Raw genomic sequence first — 15836 nt, forward strand, 5'->3', positions numbered from 1 at the left:
GATGGAACAATGGACCGATTCCAGCAGTGAATAATAGCAAACGGCGATTACGAGGAGGAGGGCTGTGTTTGAGGGGGGCTAACGGCGCTGCCCTCAGCAGACCCGGACGCTGCCATGGAGGGCGCCTACAGCCAACGAGAGGCTGGTGGAAATGCATAACTGTGCTCATCCACCCACCACTCCCCCTTGTGGCCGATGAGGGTACTGCACACCGCAGCTCTCTGTGCCAACCCATCTCGTCACTCTTCCACTGCGTCGCCTCTCAGATCATCACCACCACCATTTGTCAAGTTGCCTATTTTTTCGCAATAAATAAATGAGTATAAAGTAGATGGTGAAAAAATATTTTTAAAAAGCGATATTTAAATCATTTAAAGAGTAAAAAAAAAAATAAACAAAGAATTTCTCTGGTGTTGTGACAGTGACTGAATTGTGTTCTTGTCTGTTAGAGATGTTTTTATTTCTTTTGTAATTATTATTATTATTATCATTATTATTAGTACTATTATTATTAGTTATTTTTCACTTGGTTGTCACCTCGGCCCCCTCTCATACATGAACAGTGCTGCTCTGTTTGGACTTGTGTGATGGTGATGAAATTGATCAAACATTTTTGCAATAATAGTAATGATGATGAATTTTTTGCACCAAAAGCTCTTGATCTCACTCATTCAGCCATGCTGACTGTTCTTCCTGACATCTGACAGAATTGCGTCTCTTCTTGTCTGTGTTTTTCATTGACAGATTTAATAAAATTGTAAATTAATGGATGTCTGGTGTTAATGGGAGCTTTTGATGTCTTTCACCATCTCTCCTTATTGAGACCCAGTTTTGTGATTGGGTACTGCACACCGCAGGCTTTACCTAGAACATTTACCAGCGGAAAGGAGCAGAAACTGGGAGCTCATATCCTTCATGGATTATCAATTACATCAAGAGATGTAGTAAACTAAAAGTGAGACACAACACTTTTGTGACGTCTTATGTCAAATGCAATAATATTTCATTACAAATGTTCTGTCTTAAAGCAGCATTAAGGAGTTTTGGTCTAACACTAGCGAGCTAACTACCTAAAAGGCATTGCAAAACCTTGCGGACACCACCCATAGCCCCACTGGCACGGTTAAAGCTGGCTAACATAGTAACGAGTCTTTTGGCGATTCAGTCTAAAATGCCGTCTGCAATGCACATTTTCCCATTGTGTTTTGGACTGTTACACAGACCTACATACTGCATATCCTAGATGACTGGTGGGAGAGACACCTGTTTATCTGTCCTTTAACATGTTCATATACCATCAAAATGACTTTGAAGATGATACCAACTAGTTGCCTGATAAAAGCATAGCTGAAAAAGTTGTATAGTGTTGCTTTAATTTGTAGGAGCACACTGCCATCAGAATGCTTAATATTTGGGAGAACTGATGAACATGAACATTAAGAAACGAAGCTGTAAAAAATGGTACAAACCTTCATGATTAAATGTGCAAAGTATGACGAGGCAATTTTATTCATTTTCAATCATTTACAGCCCATTTCACTGAGACATGTATTTGAAGTGATGGATATTCTTGTAGGATCTCAGTGAACCTATGTGCTACAAGTGGAATTACATTGGAGTCTGTTCATAATCTGAGACGATTTGTCAGTCAATGAAAGGAATTATAACATTGTATGAGTAATTACTTTGAATTAGTGGAAAGCACAATTGTAAGAATTATGGCTATTATATGCCTAATTATCTCTGAAAAAGAGACAGATGTAACCTCACCTCATCAGAAGGTCTGAACCATAAACTGTAATGTGAGGAGATTTACAAGAGGGATTAACTGCCATGCTTGGCTACTCAGGCGTGAGGATTGGTTGTGAAGTGCTTTGCACATTCTCCACTGAGTAGAGAAGAGCTGTACAAATGCAGAGCAACGTTTGTTTTTGGATCCATTTACCATGCCAGACACTGAACACTGGCAAGAATGTTAATGTACTGAGAGTTTGAGTTCACAGTCTGTTACATTTCATTTGAGACTAGAGTGTCTTAGACAAACAATGGAGGGAATGGGTTGAGAGGCAGGCAGCATCCAGCGAGAGTTCTGTGTACGTTAAGAGTCCGTGACACACTGGGCAGCTTCTTGGGCTAAATTTGACAGCGCTATGAATTCATTTTTTGGCAATGACAAATGCCCATTAGCTAGGCAAAATGTATTAATATTCATCACTAACATTGCACGTCCTGTTGCCCGGTGCGTCCTCAACCTTTAATTCGTGACCTCATTTTCTTTTCCGAGTTTTCCCAGCTGGATCTGTTCCTGGTTGCACGAGGTCATATGTAGAGTTTGTAGAGTTGGCTGCTGCTGCTGCTGCTGCTGCTGCTGCTGCTGCTGATGCTGCTGATGCTGCTGATGCTGCTGATGATGCTGATGCTGCTGATGCTGCTGCTGCTGCTGCTGCTGCTGCAACTGCGGCTAGAGGAGAGACGCACAGTTCTTCAGCAGCAGGGGCTTGGCGATCTTCAGGATGTCCAGGTTGGGGTCTAGTGATCTGCCCAGCCCCTCCAGCACCATGATGGCAAAGACGATGGAGGCAAAGTTGCTCTCCAGCTTCACCTGGTAAACAAACAAACGACACAGTTGAGGCTGTGGTTATGTCGCTTAGAAACAGGCCTAGATATTTCAGGGTGCTGCATCAGCCAGCAAAATGTTAACATACGACCAACCAGAGTCTGTGCACTGAAAAAACTACTTTCAACCAGATCATCTCCCTTCTACTGATGTTTAAACTAAAGAAGGAGGGAAGAAGTATCAAGGGTAGCAAGCATTCAAGCAACACTCTCTTTGGACTCCATTTTTCCATGTACAAAATGGTGTGAAGTTAACTTGGTCTAAGGAACACTGAGGAAGCACACTCTGCTGATAAATCATGCAGCAGACCAAGGCGCTACCACACAGGTAATGGGCTTCTCAGAGACCTGTCTGTGTTTTGACTTAGTGCTACGCTAGGGTGGCAAGGGAGCCGTGAGCTGCTCCTACCTTGTGATGGATGAGCAACCCAAACACACGGGAAAGCAACTCAGACACCTGGATCTGTGGATGGACAAGTTACATGTTACTGTTGTCAAGTGTACACACAAAGTCTGCTTATGTGCACAGGGGAATACATTTGAAGTAAATAACATCAGTCATTTTCTGAACTTTAGTAAAGGGAGCCTTACTGATTTGTGCAAGGAAGCAAACCAAATCAAAACATCTAATTCAACCTCAGATGAGACAAAAGATCAGTGTTTATTTATGTGTTTTAGGTATAAGATTAGAGGATTAGTGTTTATGTAAGTGTTCTTGGTACCTTCCCGAGAGAAAGGGTATCACTGAGAGCTTGGTCCACCAGCTGGGCCATTTCCTTCTTGAAGCGCGGCACATCCTGGCACTCGTTGGCTCTGGCGTGGTTCAGGATCAGCTCAGCCACTCGCTCGCCCTGGTGGAGACAGCGCAGTCCCTCTCACAACACATACGTGGACTAGCTTTTCATGAACAGCACCTCGAAATTCTTAACAGCCAACAAACAACAAGAAACTGGCATATTCTAGGATGCAGTGAAAGCATATACGTCTTGTATGGAGCTGCCAAACAGAGGTTCATTCACCAAATTAAATTGTAGACTTTTTTCTCTTTTGAGTTGTAGTAATAGACTACAAGCTGCTTAAATGAATTAAAGATAGTTGTTCCTTCCCATGGTTTAGCTGCACACATACATTGCTTTATTAAAAAGAGTCCAAAGTGGGAAAGGTATGTGTTCAGATTTAATAAATGGTGTATCATTTAGATTTAATAGATTGCAAAACCTCAGCCAGCATCTAAACTTTAAGATGAACTCAGACTTCAAAAGATGAATTATCTGCTTTTCCATTCTGATGTTGGTTTACTCAGGTTTCAGACATGAATCCCATGGCATGGGATAAGAACATGTCATTCAGGGTTTTTTGTCTACAGAATGTTGCCACATTAGAAATGGGACAGCCCCGCCTCTGAGGCACGTAGCATGGTGGAGGGAGGCTGCTTGATCAGGGCTGCTTCGCTGCCTGAGGGCCTGGACAGCTTGACATTGTTGAAATGATGTTAAACATTTACAGGAGATTATTAGGCCAGCTTGGTACACTGGAAACGATCAATAATGGAGTGGCTCGATGATAATTAGTGTGTAGGAATGGCCATGCTAATGTCAACCTCCTTTCTCAAGCTTTGTCATGAACCATTGTTTCTTAAGGTAGAATGGCCTAAAATTCTTCCTGACATCTGAACAAACTTGAAAAATACAGGAAATGTTTGAATGAGGTGATTGCAGCTTAACATTTCTTTGAGTAACTAAATCCAAATAATTCCACAGAGGATGGTGAAAATGTAAGCACTGTATTCAAGTTAAGATTGGAACAGTCCTGTTTGTACCTTACTTTTCATACAGGATTGTGTCTAGAATTAGAAATTAGACTACTTCATGATTTTATTTCATGTTAAAAAGAACCCACAGGGTTGCTCATCTCCATCACACAACAGTATCTCTTTTGCATAAGACTGAGGTGAAACCATGCATCCCTGCACCTCTTTACCTGCCGCAGGACGACCGCAGTGAAGACGTCACGGAAATTCCTCATATCACTTTCGCTGAGCTGAGCTACAATGCCAGCATCCAGCAGCACCAGCTGAAGCGGGGGAGGGGAAGGCCTGACGCTCACCACGACCGTGTCCCACAGGTCTGTCAGTGTGGCCTTGTCCTGTGACGAGCTTGTTTGGTTCCCCTGCACCAGTATGTTCCCTGGGTGTAGGTCCCCGTGAACAAAGTTATCCACAAACACCTGTCAACACACAGAACAATCACCCTAAAGACGCAACAGCAACAAGAACATCCACAAGGATGACTTTGATGAAAATCAAGGGCGACACCTTTAAAGGGAAACTTAAACTAAAACTGGCAACCCCAAAACGGCTATACAATGGAATCCTATGAGGCAAGCCAGCAGGTCAAAGTAAACCACTTGTTTTTCGCCACTGACAGGCTTATGAATGTTATTGTAAGGGTCTGACATAGAAAGGATCACTAGAGCTACACCTGCGTGTGTTTACCTCAATAACTGTAAAGAAACTGTAGAAAATGACTGCTTATACAGTCAGTATCTCGACCTTGTAGTACCCCACTTAGTGCCTTTAGTCGATTACTGAAGGGAGGCGCTCTCCTTTGAGTGCCCACTCCAGCACTACACAGTAGGCTAATCGACTGCAGTCACTTAATGGGGTTCTATATCAAAGACTGAAAGAGAAAGCTAAAAACACTGACTGAGCAAACGGTAATTTTCTAGAGTTTTCTTACTTTACAGTTATTGAGGTAAACAGACGGAGTTGTATTACCAATTTCGATCGTTAATTGTCCTTATTAGAAGTTTGGACCCCAAAAGATCTAAAAAATAGGACCCAGGTTGAAAAATCCCAAAGTTTCCCTTTAAACACTTTAGAAGGAACAGCGAGTCCCAATCTTACCAGTATATCATCTTACCATCTTTAGCAGTGTGTCCACTCCCATCCTGGCTATTCTCTGCTTCAGCTCCAGGGGGACATCTCCCTGGAGATACCTGGAAATCGGTTCACTCTCCTGAAAGAAAGAAAGAAAGAAAGAAAGAAATATATAAATAAATATCAACTTTTGAGTTTGCTAAATGATTCATAGGGGCACATCTCATTAATAGAAATGAGATGATACTGCAAATGGGAGAAGACTGATGAGAGCTTGAGAGGTCATCAGTCACCTCATAGGTCTCAACCAGCACGGTCCTGGTGACAAATGGTCTCAGGGGGATGGGAAACTTGACATAATTCACATCACGGAAATTCTCCCGGAACTTCTCAATATTGTTTGCTTCATAACGGAGGTCTATCTGAAGGAAAATATGAAAACAGGAGGTGAACAAAACACAGGGAGTAACACTACACTGTCCACACAAACAGACATTAGCACTGCACTGCAAAAATTGAAATCTTAGTGAGATGAAATATCTTAAATCAAGGCAATATAGTATGCTTTTTAATAAGATATTTCTTCTTACCAGGCATTTTTTTATGTTAGAGCATTTCATTACCTTCAAGCTTTTCAGTCCTTAATTATCTTAATAAGGTATTATAACTTGTTACTGATATTTTATTACTGGTTCTGAGCAAGTTAATTCTTGTAACTAATTGGATCACCACTATGAAGTACAAAACTGCTTTGTCAAAGTCAGAATCAAGACAAATGTACTTGTTTTTAGTCTGGTTTCAAGATATATTTGGGTTCTTTTTTTAAATCTTGGTAAGTAAAAATTCCCTGTTCTGTTAGCAGATCATTTTGCTTATTTTAAATAATACATTTATATCCCCCATTTTATAACTTTTTTTTCTTGTTTTTGAAAGCTGAATTTGTGCAGTGTGTTACCTGTTTGGTCATGAGCTTCTCAAACTCCTCCACAATTTCAGGCAAGCTGAGCCACTTGACTCCAGGGAGGCAATTGAGCAGCCAGCTCCCTGCCCTCATGAGGAGTAGGTCTATCTCTACCTGTCCTCTGATCCCTGGATGAAGTACCTGTTTCAGAACAGAAGCAAAGTCTCAGAATTTAAACAAGTCCGCAACACAATTGATGTAGCACACAATCAAAGTGTGGACCCACCTTAATAGCAACAGGTATAAAGTGTTCATTTTCTGGAGGTTCTCGTTGAGTACATTTAGCAGCTTTTTCCTCTCCAGTTTGATGAGCTGGTTCTTCTTCACCTGTTACTGTTCCCTGCAGTGAACTTAGAGTTCCACCAAGCCCAGGGATCTCCCAGGCCTCCAGCAGGTCATCTCTCTCCAGATCCTCCACCAGCTGCTGGAAGGCCGGATCCTCCACAGCCCCGACTCTGGCCTTGGCCTGGTACACCTGCGCTATGCAACCAGATCCAACCGGCTCCTTTCTGTCGATCACAAAGAGCTGCCTCCAGTGCTCGCCGAATGCCCTTGTCAGGCAGCGCTTGGTGTGTGCCCAGGAGTGGGGACGGACATGGACGTGCAGCCTGCTGAAACGGTCGCAGAAGGCCTGTGAGAAGATGTCCCGGCGGGTGCTGGCCCACTGTCCCAGTTTGATGAAGGTTGGTCCTGAGGTCTCCGTGACCCACAGCAGGGCATCCAGCCAGCGGGAGGCCCAACGCTGTGAGACCCAACTCAGCGGGAAGAGCAGCAGCAGCGGTCCAAATTTCAGCAGGAGCACCACAGCTCGCAGACTCAGGCGCAGGACAAACACCAGCTTGTGAACCTGCACTCTAGCGATAGACTTCCTCTCCGCGGTCAGCTGTGGGAGCAAGGTCTCCTGGCAGCTTGCTGCAGTGGAAATACACTGTCCAGCGCCCCAACATAACAGCGCAATCTTAGGCACTCTGGTCAACAGAGGAGCAGCTCTACACTCGACAAGCCGCGATCCGTGAGGAGCAAGGCGAGTTGCAGTGAAAAGCCCTAACTGACGTACGGAGCACCTCAAGTTTTGAAGGCAGCTTCTTGCAGTGAGAGCTGCCATTGTGGGTTTTACTTGCCTAAATGATCTGGCTAAATATTAAGATATCTATACACTTATCATTCCTGAAAGTAAACACATAGATTCCATTGCCAGTTTTCTCTTGACAGCGAGTCATACTTTGCAATGCCAAACAATTTAAAACTTTAACGTTTCTGCTTATTCAATTCCATAGGCTAGCCGTACGAAACTAACTTGTACATATCGCTACTTACTTAGCTATCCTTAATAGGTATGTAGTAAGCAAGAGTTCAGGATATGATTAACAGCCCTGGTCAACCTCTCATCCCTGACGTTTACACTAGCCAGACTTTGTCCTCCACGTCTGGCTCAGATATTACGCCGAAATACAAGCCTTAATGCCTTAATTAGCTACGGTTGTGTTTGGTATCTTAGGTCACTTCGTGTGCTTAGGTAAGTTCATGTGCAGGTATCTTAAGTTTATCCTGTTAGCATATATGGATAGCCACTTCTCAAACGTCAACGTTAGCTGATAAAGACAGCTAGAGATGTCTAAAATCATGTAATGTCTGCATCTACTTTTAAAAGTTTCCTAAATACACATACCGGACACTCGGTGACAACCTTACGAATTACTCCGCCAGGGTAACACACATCATACTCTTATTCATTCATTTTTGTTATGAAATGTCAACACCAACTTCCGGGTGGTTCGTGAGGAAAATTCCGTACAGCCAGTAAGAACTATGTATATGGTTCCGCTAGACTGGAGTTTACCAATTTTGCACCCATATTATTTATTTATCTTAAACTGTTTTACAGCAAATGGGGGTTGGTATATTAGTTTAACCAACCAGCAAATATAAACAAATAGAAAATGAGCATGGACTCATGAAGTAACCTGCAGGGGGAGACAAACAATCCATCATTTTGGGACGCCAAAAACTTCGAACTAAAGGTTGATGAATTCCAGCTAAACACTTTGATGTTTCCCAATGTTATTTTGAGTGCATTAGACTAAATAATTTAATTTAGACGTTTTCTTATAACCTAGTCAGTTTTAAGTTTCTATTCTAAGGACTTGGATGGAGGAATGTTTAGACTAGGCTACATGCCTTACCACAAAGGAGTGCTTTGAAGTAGGCTAGGCCTAGGCTAAATTGGTTCTTTTTAGAACATCTTTTTGGCTTTCCATTCAGATATTGTAGTAATGGCAGGCTTGAGGGCCCGTGATTCACTTCACAGCACATTGGTCATATGCTATTTGGACTAAGAAGATCCTGTCATTCACTGAAATCACAGCTGTGTCAGGGCACTACCAGCACAAAAGGTAGGAGATACTGAACAGATGTTACAGCCCCAGTCCCACCCAGTTCCCAACAGAGGCCTATTTCCTAAACCCCTCTGCACAACAAAAGGGGGGATGTCAGTTTGACCGTGAAGATGTTACTGATTGTCTTAGTCTCAATCATTATTACAGAATTGAAAAATCAATGAATTAATCTTATAACATAAAGCACTTTCACAATTAGCTCCAACAATTCCAACAAGATCTCAACAATCCTTCTGCAACAGACATGCATTCTGTGGTGAGGGTCTTGTTTCTCTCACTAGGTCAGTGCACCCATGAGCCTTATCTCTGTGAAACTTAATCTCTTGTTTCCTCCCCTCTCTCTCTTCTTCCTTGTTGATTTGAAGCCATCTCACATTCTAAACTCCACACACTGTCTTGCCATTCCAGCCATCTTCAGATTCACAAGCCCCCCCCCCCCCCCCCCCCGGTTCACTAACAGGTATCATGCAGAGTGGTCAAGCACACCAAAACATCTATCGGTTTTTTTGTCAGATCTGTAACAGTAGGCTATGTAAAATTAAGCAAGAGCACAGAAAGACTGCTAGCTACAGGGTTTTGTAATAATGAAGTTCGCCATGTTGATAGAACTCACAAAGTGGGTGGGGGATTAAGGGGCTGACCGGTAAATAAAGTTTGGGTCAGGAAGAGCTGCCCTGTCCAGCCAGAAAAAAAGAGAGGAGCCCTCCGGAGTTTTTTAATTGGCTCCCGGAGGAGACCGCTATTTATGTGTTCAGTTACGCTCAGCTTTGCCCCTTCCTGCTCCGATCGTCCTTTGAGCAGGACACTCGGTTGCCCCAGCAACTAGGCCTCCAATCACTCAGCCAGCTGCAGATTAGTTCAGCGGTTGGGGGTTGAGGGAGGGAGGGGGTCGGGGGTAACTTCGATGATGGAAAAGGAGAGGAGGAGGGAGCAGCACAGGGAAGGAGAGAGAGAGGGAGGGGTGGGAAAATCAGGAGCGAGAGAGTGGAGAGAGAGAGAGAGTCAACCGCACAGAAACAGACGATAGCTACACGGACAGCGTGAAAGTAAGAAGGAGAGGGGAGAGGGAAAACGTTCCTCACACTCTCAGCTGAAGTTTTAAGGAGGGTAGTTTTTTGCAGTTAGCCTTTTTTTCTTCTTCTCTTTTCAGTGCAAGTTTCTTTTTTCCCCTGGAGTGAGTGGGAGTGCTGTTCTTTGTGGGTCTGGGGGAGAGAAAAGGGGGGCTGTGCTCAATGAGAGACCACAGAACCAGCAGCAGGAGTGCTGAATCTGTGGAGAAGGAGGAAGGAGAACCCTGAAGGATATAATGCAAGTGGATGCTGCCATATCCAGTGTCAGATTTCACAAAATGAGAGTCCAGTGGAAAAGCACTTCTGGAGGGCTCATCCACCATAGCAAGGTAAAGGGGAAAAAGTGATTTTTGTGTGTGTGTGTGTGTGTGTCTGTGTGTCTGTGTGTTAATGGAAAACATTCTCTCACTGGATGGTCACGGTACAAAGGAGTTCATAAGTTAGTTCTTTTTCTGACTGTGCTGCATCCTATTAACTGACATTGCTTTTGTGTTTGCCAGTGAGTAAGTTAGAGTGAGTCATTTACTCAGTGCATGTGTGTATGTGTGAGAGGATGTCTTTGAGCTTTTAAGATGTTTGCCAGGGTTTCTCCAACCATGAACTCCCTGACTTCTCTCCCAAGTATTTTAATGGAATACCATTCATCTGGCCAGTGAGTTACCCTGCATGCCTTTAATCATTAACAGTCCAGCTGGTAAACAAAAACAATAGTCACTGAGCAGTAAATACTGACACGAGACCAGAGAAGCATCAGAAAGTAGAAACACAGGTTTCCCGTCTCAGTTTTAATAAACTCATTGTTTTACAAAAAAGCAATGTCTGCTAAATTGCCACATTCCAGTTAGGCCTAAGAGAAGAAGGAGAAAAGTGGGTAATTGGATGAGTGAGGTGAGCCATTTCTACAAACAGAACAATGGCTCCTCTTCATTGAAACTTCATGGGCCGCATACACACTGTGTGTGGAGAAGTAGTGAGAACAAAAAACAGGGTTGTCTGACAGTCAGTGAGGAGGTATAAAAGGACGTATGAACTGTTAAACTCAAGGTGATGGGTCACAGTACAAAGCTTGTGATGTCCATGAGCCATACCAACGCAAAATAAATGTTACGTCAATGAGAGGATTGCCAAAATATGTCTGGATGCATTATGGCAATGTGAATCCCCAGGGGAAAAACATAATAAGTCTTCAGTGCGAAAAACACATGCTTATTAGAAAGAGTGCAGTGACGGCAGAACTTTCCGGGAAGTCAAGTGAAATGTATTGCAATTTGTAACAGACCTTAGTGCCAAGATTCTGCAAACTCGGGCAGGGGGTCCAGCCTCTCACATTTCACCATAGGCTTCTCCAAACAAATATATCATCTGAGATTCCCATCCAGTGAACTTCCATTAGAGGTTCAGGTTTCACTCGCATTGTATGAAGTGTTGATGGATGTAGAGAGTTTTTCTTGTAACAGCAATGTCAGAAAATATTAGTGATGTGGCCCCGTAACACATGGTTTCTCAGCGCGATGACTGATTGGTGAGGGTACTTATCATTCAAGACAAAAGAACATCAGTTTATCGATTGATACGGCATACTATCAGCCATCTCTCCAAAGTTCTGGAGTTAAACAGTTTCTGAGAAGCACTTGGCCGAGAACCTGATTAGAAGTGCTCGGAAAGATTCTCGATGAATTACTGAAAACAGTTTGATCTTGAATGACTGACCCTGACTCTGTCACTTAATATGAAAGTATGGTGTAAAGTTGACACATTCTGCTCCCTTGCATTCTCTAACATTTGCCAGTATTTTTTCACCAGCTTTAAGTCACAAGAGATGCCAGGGCTGATATTCAGTACAGTATGTTTCAGGAAGTATCTGGTGTATCAAAAGTATGTTGGGAGGGGGTAAAGTATAGATAGCTGTTGGGAATAAGGCTAACATGACGGCAGTATTGTCTTGTGAGTTGTTTTGATACAGCCATAGTCTTCAGGAGTTGTGGCCATGTGGTTCTGTAGTGAGTTATCTGCTCCAGTGCGTGGGTCTCTTGTAGACTGTTATCAGACAAGAGCAGGTCTGTTTGATGGGATTAGCTGTTTTTGGTCTCTTTTGAAGTGATCTGCTCAAAGTGTATGACTGCTATGCACTGAAATACAACTTTGTGAACTGCTGGGATTTTTCACCAAACATAGAATGGTTTCATTATTCACAAAGAATTATGATGTAAAATACAAAATGTACGTACTTTCAACAGATTAACAGAAATCCTTGGCTTCCAATATGTGTGTGTGTCGTGTGTGTGTGTGTGTGTGTGTTTCTGACATAAGTGGAGGAATAACAGAATGGCAACATCTGTCCCTTCTTTCCTCTCTCTTCATTGTTGTGCATTAACAGTAGAGTCAGATGCAAATGCATGCTGCTCATGTCTTGAAGTTGTGAGAGGCCTTGGGATAAGTCAGTGACAGCAGGTCCTGTGTGGACGGTGACCCCCACTGGCTCACAGCAGTGGGGGACCCTTTTGACTGAGACCTCCCCTATGGGCACTTAGCAGCCATTACAGACTCCGGCCTTCCACACATGGTCGAGGCCGCCGCAGTTTCCATGGAGACAGCATCAGAATGCACCCTGCTTGCGTGAGGGAATTCTTGTTGCCCAGGATTCCGTGAGCTCTGGCGCTTTGTGTGCTGGGTTAGGGAGCAGACCACAGATGTGGATTTCAACCCTTCACCACTCTCTCTCTTCTCTCTCTCTCGCTCTCACACACACACACACACACACACACACACACACACTCTTTGCCCCCTTTGACATCAGCCCTTTCATTTTGAACGTCTGTGCTTGCAAGCTGTTGGTCTTGCCAACTCTTTCTTCAGGCAGGTCAGGCAGTAGCAGCAAATTCTTTTGTGGAGAAGTTGGTTTGTAACTTAAGGCAGCAGAGACTGTTTCATGTTCCACTTTGAGACGGAGGCACATGGTTGGGAAGAGTTGACTGGGACTGCTCCTAGAACAGTGATTGTGATGTAAACAGTCACCAGTCACAGTCAACAGTCTGGTGTCATCAGACCATCTCATCTACACGCTTGAGTGCTACACTTGCCACAGAGAGGTGCACACGGCTGTCTTTAAGTGCTTTGGTCTGACAGTGCAGTGGTGAAGGAAGTTCTGCTGGATATTTGCTCAGCGTGTCGTGCTCTTCTCATACATGTGACTGTGCACTGTCCAGTCTGGCCTGTCCACTGGTCATTTGTGCTGCCCTCACGATGCCATGTATGTGGACCACAGAACTGTGGTTGTACTCATAGGCAGTTTGTTTCAGCATGTAAAACCTCCCTCATGTTGCATTTAGTTTCCATTAAAATGGAGCCACAGTCTGTCATAAAAATGCCCTCAAATAGTTGAAATTAATTCCAGCAGATGCAATGCTAACCATTTCATCTCTAAACACAGGGGAAATATCCATAATCATATCCTGTCAAATCAGAACTTGCAAAGGTGTATTGCTCGCTGGCAATTATGGACAAGAATGGAATGAGAATTTTGTCTTCCCGTCTCGGGTATAATAACATAATGATGATGGCTCTAGACAGCAGAGGTGTAGTTAGTGTTTCTAATTGCCCTGTGAGCATTTATTTCAACCTTAGGGCATAGAAATTGAGACAGTATGGGACTAGAGAATTACCATTCTATTGCCCTCGCGGTTCAGTGGGTTTGAGTTCTACAGTTCACTTTTCATCTGAAAAATATTGGTGTTGAGAGTAACTTTTTTGGGGGAGGCTAGCAGGAGAAGACCGTCTGTTGCTCCCTGGATCTCTGACTCCGGAAGTGAGCTTTTTCCCAAGCTCTCGCCTCGGCGGGCTCCTCTGGGAATAGCTGGGGGAATTATAAAAATCCATTCTGCACAGGCGTGTGGGGACGGGATCGTGAGCGCTGATGGGAATTCTCAGGCGGAACCGCAGGAGCAAGAGTGCAAACAGGAAGGGTAACTCTAGATTTGGCACAGAGTCATTTCTAAGGCTGGGGGCAAGAGGTGCAAACTCATAGGAGCAGAATTACACATGCGCCAGAGGGGAACGTCCACAGCTAAATGTCCATCATTAAAATGATGTTATGATATTAAGTGTGTGTGTGTGTGTGTGTGTGTGTGTGTGTGTTTGTGTGTGTGTGTGTGTGTGTATATGGCTGTGGAGGGAAACCTAGAAGTCGACACTGCAGCTCCCAAACCAGTGAGTCTAATTCTCACCACATGCAGATTTCAGGGACAGTGCTTTTCAGCAGACAGTTATAGAAGCAATCTATAAAAAGGAACAATCTTGACGCACCTTAGTGCTTAAAAGAGCCGCAGATTCTCATATAAAAGGAACTGGATCAACAGACCTTCCAAAACCGGACGTGGAGGAAAACATTCAGCGCTTTTAGGCCCTAGAGCTGTGGCCCTGCCTGAGTTATGCACACAATGTTCCTATAGACCTCAAATAATTCCTTTCCTTTGTGACAGAAGACAAAGAAGTAGGTGTGATCTATGTTCCTGATACTAAACTCTGGCCAGGAGTGCCTTTAGTGGTCCTGATATAAATGCCAAGAACGTCCTGCTGTGTGCTTCCCCCTCTGGATCTAACTTGCTGATATTGAGAAAAACCTCGGAATAATAGCGACTGCACTCTCCAGCTTGCCCAGAAATGAATCATCAGCAGAAGCAGGATTTAAAGAGTGGGTTTTGTTTTTCTCTGGGTTTATTTGATCATCAGCTGCAGGCAGGCATTAGCAGTGACAGATACATAATGATTCATACAGATCATAATGATTATTCAGTCAGCGCATACAGCACTGGAAACCTAACCTTAGGACAGGGAAGTGTGTGTGTGTGTGTCAGGTATAGTCTGTAATCCAGGACAGGTGCCCCACTCTACAAATCCTAGGCAAACAGAAGGTAAACATCCACTATAATCTGATGTTGGCTGAAGTGATTTACAGTACAGAAAAGTCTTAGAAGAAGAAATTGAATTCTGCTGTCCACGGAGGTAGAAGAAATTAGTAGAGATTTTGCCACTTTGTTTAGTTTGGCTGACACCAAATATTGCAACTGTTGGCTAGCCAAACGTCATGAAGCATGTGCTATAAGAGCCAGTCAAATACCAATATATGTTGCCAGTACAAACTATATATCTTTAGTTTGGCTGACACCAAATATTGTCAATAAGTTTGTCAAAACAAGTAAGTAAAACACATAGTGCACTCAACATGGCTCAACACAAATAGTAGAAACGTGCCTTGATAGAGAAATACATGGTCGAATCTGGAGAGCTTTCAAGCCTTCTGTCACCCTTTCCTTTCATCTCTTGCCATGGCCACTGAACTGCTGAGCAGACTTGTCATCCCCTCAGCCTTATAGTGGAGGGAACGGTGTGGTGCTGCGAAACCTCAACTCAGGAGGGTCGCTGGCACAGCCGCACTGAAACCTTCCCGTGAGAAGTCTCTGATTTTGATTTAACTGAAGGACACTTGGTCATGTCAGGGGGTTGTCATGTCAGTGATTTAAAAAACTGATGTTAACGGAATTAAGTTATGATGCTCTGAATTTGTATTACCCTGTGACAAAGCTACCCCCCCCTAGAAAGTGTAATGTGTCATAGTATGATGTTGCTTGGTGTTACTAAAACAACGGAAATACACTGAAACTTCCCACACCAGCAGTCTCTTGACGAAGAAGAAAAGAGAGGAGAACAGAAGAAAAAGAATAGAATGGTACATGGCCCTTTGTACAACATAATCTTCTAGGCCTGTGGGCTCTTGACTAGCTCAGCTTACCCTCTCAAAAAGCCATCTGTTGAAAAAAAAGACCTAGTGGAGAAAGTGGTCTTAACTGCACCAAATTCAATGGCATGCTTAAACTAAAGTAGTTGGCTTAAGCCTCCATTGTACTGCTTGATCAGCA

The 15836-nt window shown here is 43.5% G+C and overlaps 2 protein-coding genes across 3 annotated transcripts in view; one reads left to right on the top strand and one right to left on the bottom strand.

Moving 5' to 3' along the window:
• Window positions 1-1477: 1477 nt before the first annotated feature.
• Window positions 1478-8358, bottom strand: adck2 (aarF domain containing kinase 2). Of its 2 annotated transcripts, XM_012814233.3 has the most exons (8): window positions 6682-8356; window positions 6450-6596; window positions 5788-5916; window positions 5538-5633; window positions 4597-4842; window positions 3339-3467; window positions 3026-3079; window positions 1478-2602 (listed from the first exon to the last, which is right to left on the bottom strand). In XM_012814233.3, exons 1-8 carry the CDS (start codon window positions 7558-7560, stop codon window positions 2462-2464), a joined length of 1821 nt encoding a protein of 606 aa, XP_012669687.2. In that variant the 5' UTR covers window positions 7561-8356; the 3' UTR covers window positions 1478-2461. The 2 variants fall into 2 exon arrangements, with proteins under 2 accessions (XP_012669687.2, XP_031420787.1); XM_031564927.2 differs by lacking the exons at window positions 1478-2602; window positions 3026-3079; window positions 3339-3467 and adding an exon at window positions 3907-4087 and having other exon boundaries at window positions 6682-8358.
• A 1014-nt stretch (window positions 8359-9372) lies between these two features.
• Window positions 9373-15836, top strand: part of si:dkey-82f1.1 (DENN domain-containing protein 2A) — a 39567-nt gene continuing 33103 nt past the window's right edge. Inside the window, exon 1 of the mRNA XM_031564928.2 lies at window positions 9373-10250. The gene's annotated coding sequence lies outside the window, so the exon portion shown is untranslated. The remainder of the gene's footprint in view (window positions 10251-15836) is intronic.

Source organism: Clupea harengus, chromosome 3 (assembly GCF_900700415.2).
Source record: "Clupea harengus chromosome 3, Ch_v2.0.2, whole genome shotgun sequence".
NCBI classification, from domain to species: domain Eukaryota; kingdom Metazoa; phylum Chordata; class Actinopteri; order Clupeiformes; family Clupeidae; genus Clupea; species Clupea harengus.

What these genes read in the sequence shown, in the direction of transcription:
- adck2 (XM_012814233.3), bottom strand. Translation starts at nt 7,560, where the DNA reads ATGGCAGCTCTCACTGCAAGAAGCTGCCTTCAAAACTTGAGGTGCTCC. An exon ending in CTGCGGTCGTCCTGCGGCAG is followed by an intron (nt 3,468 to 4,596) that starts GTAAAGAGGTGC and finishes TGTCTCCACCAG; the next exon opens with GGCGAGCGAGTGGCTGAGCT. An exon ending in GGTTGCTCATCCATCACAAG is followed by an intron (nt 2,603 to 3,025) that starts GTAGGAGCAGCT and finishes TTTGTTTACCAG; the next exon opens with GTGAAGCTGGAGAGCAACTT.